General features: G+C 45.2%; 1 protein-coding gene across 3 annotated transcripts in view; it reads right to left on the bottom strand.

The window, feature by feature from the left end:
• Positions 1–204: 204 nt before the first annotated feature.
• Positions 205–10159, bottom strand: part of UBE3D (ubiquitin protein ligase E3D) — a 167143-nt gene continuing 157188 nt past the window's right edge. For all 3 annotated transcript variants that reach the window (XR_008382526.1, XM_053602955.1, XM_053602956.1), the window contains one exon: positions 205–762. Coding sequence is in view for 2 of the 3 variants with exons in the window: in XM_053602955.1 (XP_053458930.1) it covers positions 742–762 (21 nt within the window). In the remaining variant the exon portion in view is untranslated. The remainder of the gene's footprint in view (positions 763–10159) is intronic.

The following is a 10159-nucleotide window of genomic DNA, read 5'->3' as shown; positions in this document are numbered from 1 at the left end:
AATAATAATAATGATAATAATAATAAAGGAGGTGCTGGCAGCCTTGCAGGACGCCCTCCAGTTCCATCCTTTCCGCTCAGTGGGTCCCTCACCACCTGCTCTGGCGCCGGGTAGCAGGGTGCCAGCGAGGCACCCAGTGACGTGTAGGAGCGTGCAGTAAAAGGAATAAAAAGCAAAAAAAAGCAAAAGGGGCACACGTGGGTTTGAACAAATAGGAAAACCTTTAATTTGAAAATCAATCAAAAACTGCCAAGCATCTCCCCTAAAGGAACTATTTTAAAAATCCTGTATTTTTCTTTTTTAAAATTTGTTATAAACGATCTCTAGAAGCTCTGGAAAGCTTATTTCCTAGGATTCACAGCAGGCGCATTCAGGTGCAAGCGCGAGGATCACCACCGTGTCCCACGCAGCAGGCAGGTCTCCACCAGCTGACGGCGGCCAGGAGGGGCAGACGCAGCATACATCCGAATGTGTCTTTCTGTATGACACAGAGATGCAACTTCAATGCGTATCTTACCCTGCTGACAAGCAGCCACCACAACGTTCTTCACACTCCGGGTTTTCAGAGATCCGAAGTTAACTCTCAGAGAACACACACACACAAGTAAACTCGAAACCTCGGTGCCAGGCTCCGTCCACAGCTCTGGTTCTGTTCTTTGTAACTGGTGCCCGTAGCAGCCTATGCTGTGCCCCTCAGTGGAGGCCATCTGTCCTAGGAAGATAACGCCTCTGCTCCAATGGTTACATCCTCAAAAAGGCCACCTGCAAAAGGAAACAAACCCACCAAGTTTTACTTCTATTACATGAGGTGATGGCTGCATGCACACCCGCTCAGAACCACGCTGGTCTGGTCGGCAAGGACCCTCCCTGAGTTAAAAAGAAAAAATGACTCTTGTGTTACACTGCAAGAGCCGATTAGTCATTTTTAAATGAACCAAATAGTAATTAAAATTATTCATATGCACTTTAAAGGCAAAAAGCAAAATTTAATTGGCAATAAGGTTATATTGCCATGATGGAACCAAGGCCTCTTTCCCAGGGGTCTATGGCCACGGCTAGGGATCTGCCACAGAATAGTGTCCAAGTCCACGTCCACGTCCACGGCGTGGGATCTGCCAGAGCAGAGTGTGGGATCTGCCATAGCAGAGTGTCCACGGCCACGGCGTGGGATCTGCCACAGCAGAGTGTGGGATCTGCCGCAGCAGAGCATCCACGGCCACGGTGTGGGATCTGCCACAGCAGAGTGTCCACGGCCACGGCATGGGATCTGCCACAGCAGAGTGTCCACAGCCACGGCATGGGATCTGCCACAGCAGAGTGACCACAGCCACGGCATGGGATCTGCCACAGTAGAGTGTCCATGGCCACGGGGTGGGATCTGCCACAGCAGAGTGTCCACGGCCACGGCGTGGGATCTGCCACAGCAGAGTGTGGGATCTGCCGCAGCAGAGTGTCCACGGCCATGGCATGGGATCTGCCACGGTAGAGTGTCCACAGCCACGGCATGGGATCTTCCACGGCAGAGTGTGGGATCTGCCGCAGCATAGTGTCCATGGCCACAGCATGGGATCTGCCACAGCAGAGTGTGGGATCTGCCGCAGCAGAGTGTCCACGGCCATGGCTTGGGATCTGCCACAACACAGTGTCTATGGCCATAGTGTGGCATCTGCCACAGCAGAGTTCTGAGTCTCAAGGGAGCCATGTCAGCCCTCATCACTGTCAGTAATTATACCCATCTCTTCCCAGGTCACACAGATGCTCTTAATCACACAGAATTACACTGTTTGTCAGCAGCAATTCATCTGAAAACCTAGTGTTTAAGAAATTTAATTCCTACAGGCTTATGTGCAAAATATGTTCAGACTATTTAATGAGGCCCACATCAAATGCATCTCTTTTCCCAGTAGTTTTGAAAACAGTGAAACAAACATAACAAAGTCAACTACAAATGTCTAGAAAGTTTTAGTTCTGAGATGTCAATTAGTTGGGAGCTGGGCCAACACGAGGGAGACAGCCAGAGGGGTAAGAGGGACAAGAGGGACAAGACAGAGACATGGGGGCTCGGGGCGGGTGGAGCCAGGGGAGGAGAGAGGGAAGGAAGTGAAAATACTCTGCTCTTGGACATACAGGGGACACCTGTCACCAGCATCAGGAAAGGTGGTTCCTAAACCCCCAACTGGGGTCCAAGGAGGCCTGTATTTAAAGGTCTCTGTTAAAGGGAAAGGAAAAAGGCAGAGTTGCAGCAGACAGCAGGTGCTTCATGCTGAGTAATTCAGAAGGACGTTCCTCTCCACACAGAGCTGGAGAGAGGCGCCTGCTGAGCTGAGTGCCGTTCCAACCTCTTGTAGAGTCTCACACCAGGAGAACAGGGCAGCAGGAGGAGCAGGCAAAGAAAGAGTGAAATTCCTCAACAAAAGGTAAAACTGACAAGCCTGAAGGGTTTGTTATGAGGCTCAAACGAGATACGATTATGAAAAGTCCGTGTGACCCGTCTCTCTGCTGATCACAGATGTTACAAGCCCAAGAATATACCAAAAGTGGGGCCTGCCAGGGAATGACTGTGGAAGGGGGACCAGGGGCTCGGTGGGACATCATCCTGGCAGGTGACATTCTGCTTCTAGGCAAACAGTTTACAGGGACAGGAAGCTCTCAACTGTGCCATGAAGATGGTGCCACTGCTTGTATTCAAAAATAGGAAGAGAATGGATGAAAAAAAGTTCTCTCTTTTTTACTCTTGTAAATTGCTACGTCATGGAGTGTTCCAACCAGTACTCAGCATGAGGCTGACACCAGTAACGATCATGAACATGGCTGAGAACCTTAGCTCTGGAGTCGCACCGAACAGTGACTCTCAGCTGGGGGTGGTATGCCCACCAGGACACATTTGGCAGCGTCTGGAGACATTTTTGGTTGTCAAAAACTGTCCAGAGGGGTGCTAGTGGTATCCCACAAGGCACAGACAGCCCACAGTGGGATTCGTCAGCCAGCCCCTTCCCTCGTCTACACAATGGAGACTAGAGAGGGACCTATCTGAAATCCGTAAAGCACTTTATATAAGTGTATTAAGCCTGTCTGACTCCTTTCTCTCGTCCTCGGCAGAGCCCTGTGATGGAGTACAGCAGGCATTTGAAAATAAAAGCTCAGAAAAAATAAGTAACTTGCTCAGATAGCAGTGATGTTCAGTGATAACCAGGGGTCTAGACAGAAATTGCTTTTTTTTTTTTTTTTTGGTTTTTTGGCCGGGGCTGGGTTTGAACCCGCCACCTCCGGCATATGGGACCGGCGCCCTACTCCTTGAGCCACAGGCGCCGCCCAGAAATTGCTTTTTAATCCATGTTTTCCCACCACGACCTTACAGACAAATGAGAGAAAAGTATAGAGGCTTTGGGATTGTCAATCTTGGGTATTGCCTCAAACATCCAGAGATTTCTTCCGCGTGCCTGTGAATACAAACTCAAGCTAGAGACTATGTGAGAGGCTACGGTGATTAAGTTAAATAATGCAAAACGGAGCCCCCACCAAAAAAGAGACAGTTTAAAATCTGGCCTAATATGTCCTTCCTTCATCTCTAGTTTTACAGTTTTGCCTGCTGAGTACACTGTGTGTTTTTTAAGACTTCACAAGAAACTACAATCGTCCTTGGGAACATATACTGTACAAGGCATTTTAAGATTTGTTAAAAACAATATGCCTTCACGTACTTCAAATGCTGGTTTTGTGTTCCCCACCATTTATCCACAACAGGGAAAATTGCTTCCCATAACTTCTATTTATTTTAAGAGAGGATAATTTGATTTTGTTCCACTACACCAAGAAAAATCTCTGTATTTCATCGTTTTAGTTTTATTCCCCAAAGTAAAAGTTCTAAAGCTTTTCAGAGCACATGAGTACAGCTGCAGCTCCGGGCTCTGTCAGTTGTTACATTTCTAGAACGCATGGTCACCAAGTATAAATGATTATTTTAAAGAAAAGGGAAGTCGGTATGAGTACAGCTACAGCTTGGGGCTCTGTTGGTTGTTACATTTCTAAAATATATAGCTATATATTATAAATCATTATGTTAAAAAATGGAAGGTGGAACTCTTCCCTATTGCGTTGTCAGATCTGATTCTGAACAAGGACACCGGAGACTGGAAAGGGCAATGAGCAGGAAGGTGCACAGAGACAGCGTCTCTGCGTCGAGCTGTCACGGGGAAACCATCTTTTTACTCCACGACTACGTGCCAGGCTAATGTGACTACCGACCACACGCTAAGTCCACGCGTTCATACCATGTACACCTGTGTGGCAAGTTTCACCTGCTCTTTTACCTTAGTTAACAGATTTATATTCACTTCTTCCTCAACAAGGATTTGGGGTTTCAACCAATACAAGGTTCACTGTCACGGCAGGTTACACAAGATAAAATTGACGTTAAAAAAAAAATGACCTAAGTGCTTTGGGCTGCGCTAAACAAGACAGATAAAACTACAAAATGCTGGAAAATGTTAGTTTCATAGTAACTGAAGACATCAGAAAGGAATCTTTCCAATAGGAGCAGGGCCATACGCAGGGTCCCTGTAAAGGACACTGTCAACTTTAACAAGTGAAAACGCAGCTGTGTGCAAATACTGTATTTTCTGTCGAGGCACTGTTCACGTACAAAGTTATATTCTGAAATAGACTGCTTATGTGGCAGGGAAAGGAGTTTCTGTCTTATAAAATATACTTTGTCATAAAATCTAGTTTCTAGGATATAAATTTCATTTAGAAAATGAAAATAATATATATGTAAAACAAAAATAAATAAGAAAATCCCTATTTTTTTCCTCATATTTATGAAATACAATTATTGTCTTAACATTGGGATTGAGTAGTTTTTACTAACTCACCCCTTCAGTAGTAGTTAAGCCCATGGACTCAATGTTTTGAGCTGGGTAAATAGTAAAAGACACTCTGTGCTCTGGGCCGGCAGGCTGGTTCCATTTATTCAGCTGTTAGGCCCTTCCATGTGCCACAGACTGTCCCTGCCACAGAGCACACTCATCACGCTCACACCAGTGTGGAGGGGCAGTCAGATAATGCCATGACCAATGGTGGAGCAATGAGCCTCAGACAGACACTGACACCCGCCGGGGGAGAAAGACTTCTGTAGTTAGGCAGCAAGAGGGAGCTCTGGGCTGGACCCCCCAGGAGGCAGTTGTTCCTGTGGTTGACAATGACCCCTGCATGGGTGGGACAGGCTGTAAAAGCTGGTGTGGCACAGGGCGGGGCATATGCTTGTTCCCACTAACAGATGCAAACTCCCTAAACAAATTACTGTCAGATAGGAAGGACAGAACAAAAGGCCAGAAACGTGAGGTGCAGCTCCAGGGCAGACGAGGATCTGGCCCTTCTGAACTGGCAGCAAAGCCACACATTGTACCATGGACAGAAACACAGGCCAGGCCATCAGTGTCCCTCCAGCCCCACAGAGGCTCTGCAAGGGTTACTGTAAGAACTTTTAACAGTAGAGAAAAATGGAAGATGGGTGTCTGTAAATTAACTTAAACTTCACCTTGTATTCTCTCTCTTTAGCGGGTGGGGGACATACTGCTTACTAAAGGATTAGTAAAGAATTAAATGCATAAAACGCGTGTGTTTTAAGGTGCCACAATTTCTGACACATGTAAGCATCAGTGCAACCGTCACCTACATGGTGACGGGAACTTTTATTTTATATATGAACACCACGTTATTTATCACCTAATGTCTCATAAATGTTACTTTGTCTACCACATATTTTGTAAACATAAACCTTGTATTTTTTTTTAAGCCATAATACACCATGATAATTTACAAATAACAAAAAGGCTTGTTGATTTTTACCTAAACCAGGAAACAATTAGCTAAGCCTAGCTATGCTTATGGGCTGATCCCCAGGCTGATGGCCAGCAGTGACACTCAGGGTCTGGGAAGTTCTGCACGAGGCATGTGTGGGAGAGAGAAAGACGCTGCTGCCTCCCCGGCTTCTGACGGGGCTGCAAACATGGCCCAGGGGAGCACACTGTGGTCTTGATACTATTCTTCAGCAAAGCAAGGAAGTTCTAGGGATAGGCAGGTCATCCCTTCTTTCAGGATAAGCAGGTGGTGGACAGCCTGCCCGCCATGGAGGGTGCTGCCATAACAGTGTACTGAACAGGCAGATCCGATGTCCCCAGTCACGTGAAGCAAACCCTGCAACTTTACTGATGACTCGCAAACCCCTGGGACACACATCTACACAGCATAGCCTTCAAGTGCTACATAAAATAGGCTGCCTCCAGCACACAGTGTTTGTAAGGCAATAATTCTCAGATACTGATGTGCGTGAGTTAAAACACACGCTGTGAAATGGAGCTAGCCACCTCAATGCATACAGACTCCAGGGTAGGTCAGAAGGGTCTTTCAATTTCCCGTTTCTGTGGAATATCTCTAGGAGGGAAGTTGGCAGAGGGGACAGTGGCAGCACTGCAGCCCTAGACTAAAGTAGCCTTTTGTGCTGCCCTGCTGGTGACAAGTCTCTGGCCAAACAAGCATGTCCATCAGCAGAGTTACTAGTGCTCAGAAGTGAGGCAGGCTTCCCAGGAGAATCAGTGAACCAAAATGTTTCCAGTTGTGGCGGAGAGCTGACTTCAGCAGTAAAACCGTTTCAACATACCACATTTAAAGGAAGCCACACATACCTGTACCTGAAGGTTGAGAAGCCTGGCTGGGGACGAGACCAGTGGATAGGGCATCAGAACAGTCAGTGATGCCGGGGGGCCACGGCCCACTTACTGGGGAACGAGATAGCTTGATTTTCTTGAAAATTGCTAACAGCAGATTATAAGCGTTCTTACTACACACGAAAAAGTATATGCAATAATTCATATGTGTATATTAACTAGCTTGATTTAGCCAGTCTATGATGTACACATATTTCAAAACATCATGTTATAAAAAACAGAGTAGAACCTCCACAGCTGACCACCTCCCCACCCTGACCACCTCCTTAGGCTGGACGTGTACCACATGCACACATCAGCTCAGCAGGCCTGACCACCACATGCTGATCAGTTTGTTACAGTCCCTTGGATGGTCTGTCAACTCACAGAGGTTCTCCTGATACACAATTTTTATTTATACAATTAAAATTTCATTTTAAAATAATAAAATAATAAAAAATAAAAAACCTAGAAATAAAGCATTTTTGAAATCCAAAAAAAGTAAAGCTGGTCTCAGAAGGTCACATTCTGTATGATTCCATTTGTGTAACATCTTTGAGATAATACTAAAATGTTACAAATCGGGGCAGAGAGTGTCTGGTGTCAGGCCAGGTGGGGAGGAGAGGGCATACTCATAAAAGAGTAACAGGGAGGGGGAGTCTTGTGTCCCGGCGCCTTGACTGTGCTGGTGGGGACTCAAACACACGCTCAGGTGACAGAACCGAGCAGACCTTAACACATACAGATTTGCACCAGGAAATCAGGCAATCTGAGTGTGACTGGGGGCTGTGTCCCTGCCCAACACTGGCTGTGACACTGCACTATAGTAGTGTACAATGCTGCCATGGGGGAAACAGGACAAAGTGATACGGCTTTGTACCATGTCTTACAACCACATCTTAACTTACAAAATTATCTCAAAAATTCCAACTAAAACTAGTACGACGGCACTTGGTAAATGATCTTGTCTGGTTCACATCCAGCCGGCTCCCTAGAGCTGCGTCCGGCCTTGAGGTGCTGTTCTGTGATGTTCCGGCTGACACCTCACTGAGATCACGTCCTCCTCCAGGGAGCGACCTGAGGAAGGAGGTCGGTCAACTGGAAGGTGCCCGAAGGCCAGTGGGTAGTGAGCCAACACCACTGCACTGGACACTGGGTGTGACAGCCTGGCACAAAACAACAGGTCAAACACTGGAGCACCTGAGGTCTTCTAAGCAGTCTGCCAAGCATGTTTTGAACGTTTTTTTTTTTCCTTATTGTCCTGGAGTAAATGATGAGGAAATATTTCAGCATTTTTAAAACCGCCTGTGGCTCAGTGAGTAGGGTGCCGACCCCATATGCTGAGGGTGGCGGCTTCAAACCCACCCCTGGCCAAACTGCAACAAAAAAATAACCAGGCGTTGTGGCGGGTGCCTGTAGTCCCAGTGGCTTGGGAGGTTGAGGCAAGAGAATTGCCTAAAAGCCCAGGAGTTGGAGGTTTCTGTGAGCCGTGTGACGTCATGGCACTCTACCCGAGGGCGGTACAGTGAGATTCTATCTCTACAAAAAAAAAAAAAAAAAAAAAAAAATCCATAGCAGATTTTCTAGATATACATTACTTAAAAAATATATATTTTTCAGACTGAATACATTAAATTGTAGTCTTAAAAATATTACTTTATAAAATGTTTAGGAAAACAGGAAAAAAGAAAGGTATGCTATAATACCCCAAGCTATTAATAATTATTATTTGGGTCTAGTTTTCCATATAATTTTGAGGATGTATTTTTTTCATACTGATTATCTTATGTGTGCATTTTTAATATGATAAATATTTTTACATGATGCTCTCAGTAAGTCTCTATTCTCATTTCCATTGCTGAAAAACAGCCCATCATTACCTGATCCTACAAACCTAAGATCACAAATAATACAAAATAATTTTTGTCATGTTTACAGAATTTTCCCTCATATTTTGAAATATTTCCTTAGGATAGATTCCCAGAAAGGGGATTGCTGGACTGAAAGATGTGAATATTATTACAAGTTAATGCACATTTTTCTCAGTAAGCTTTACCAACTGACAATGCCAGCATTAAATTATTATTAATTAGTGCTTATTTAATGAAGAACGTCATTATTTTTGTCTGAATGTACACAGCTGTTCAAATATTTTCCCAGACTTGTTTAATCCACATAACGGTTTCTCTTCTTGTGAGTCCAGGTCCTTTCCCTATCAAGAGAGGGTTTAATTTTTTTTAATGGTTTTTAGAAAATGCTAATATCTTGGGGGGACACTGAAGATAAGTCCAGGCATGGTATCATCTCACCAAATCCTTACAAAACCCACTGAAATTAAAAATCTAATTTAATCCTTCCCAAACCACAAACAAAGACTCAAGGTTCCGAGAAGTTAAGTAACTTTTGCTGCTGGCTGTCAGCTAGTTACAGGCAAGGTTTGCAATCAGATCTCTGTCTCTGAAGCTTGTATCCATTCCATCAAAGCTGTCTTCCATCTAATTATGCTATAATATGGCGAAAGAGAAATGTCACGGCAACTTTAGTTGAAGAAGGAATCCATACTATTCCAAACTTAAGCCAGATTTAGTAGCAGCTACAATGATGCAGGCACCGAGATTACCTCCTTTGTGTTACTCATAAGGGCGAGAAAGCAGAGTTAGAACAGCAAATTAAAACCGCGTTTGTAACAAGAACCAATTCTCTGATTAGAGGACAAAGCTTCAGACAGATGAGCAGGGCCAACAGGATAAATGCCCAATTGGCCTGAAATGTCAGAAAGGGTTTTTTGTTGGTGGGCTGGGCAAGCAGGGGGGTACAGCCGCACAGCTCAGTGGGTTCAAGGAGACACCTGTGACCTGGAATAACCAGCAGTGGGCGGGGACTGGGGGGGAAGCACCCTGCAATCAGATCATTCTCCTCAGTCATTTGCTGCCTAGGTATTTCTTTGAAAATTATTCAATACATGCAAATCTTTAAAAAGGAAAATATGCTCACATATCCATTTAAAAATAAATACTTTTTTAGTCTATTATTTGGACTTGCTGGAAATAAATACGGATCACAAAACTGTAATCTGTTTATCTAAAAGGACAGGTAAAAGTGGCTCAGGAGGAGCGCAGAGAGTCACACTGCCAGGTGAACGTGCTGGGGTGATGCTCTGTGCTGCTTCACCTCGAGTGGACAGGGAGGAGGGCTCCATACCGGCGCCATTCACGCATCTCCAGGCCAAGGCAGCTTAGGACAGGGGACTGATAAGGCCCTGAATCACGAGCTCGCAGAGTTCAGAGTTGCAGCTTCCACACTTGCCCCTGAAGCTTCAGAAAGGTGAATTCTAGTTGGTGTGAAGAGACGAGGGAACTGGAGACCCAGCACAGCAAGTCCTCACTTAATGTGGCCGACAGTTTCCTGGAAACTAATTTAAGTGAAAGGGCGTGTAAGGAAATCAACTTTTTTTT

This window comes from Nycticebus coucang, chromosome 9 (genome assembly GCF_027406575.1).
Source record: "Nycticebus coucang isolate mNycCou1 chromosome 9, mNycCou1.pri, whole genome shotgun sequence".
Lineage (NCBI taxonomy): Eukaryota > Metazoa > Chordata > Mammalia > Primates > Lorisidae > Nycticebus > Nycticebus coucang.
This window is presented reverse-complemented; position numbering and strand designations above follow the sequence as displayed.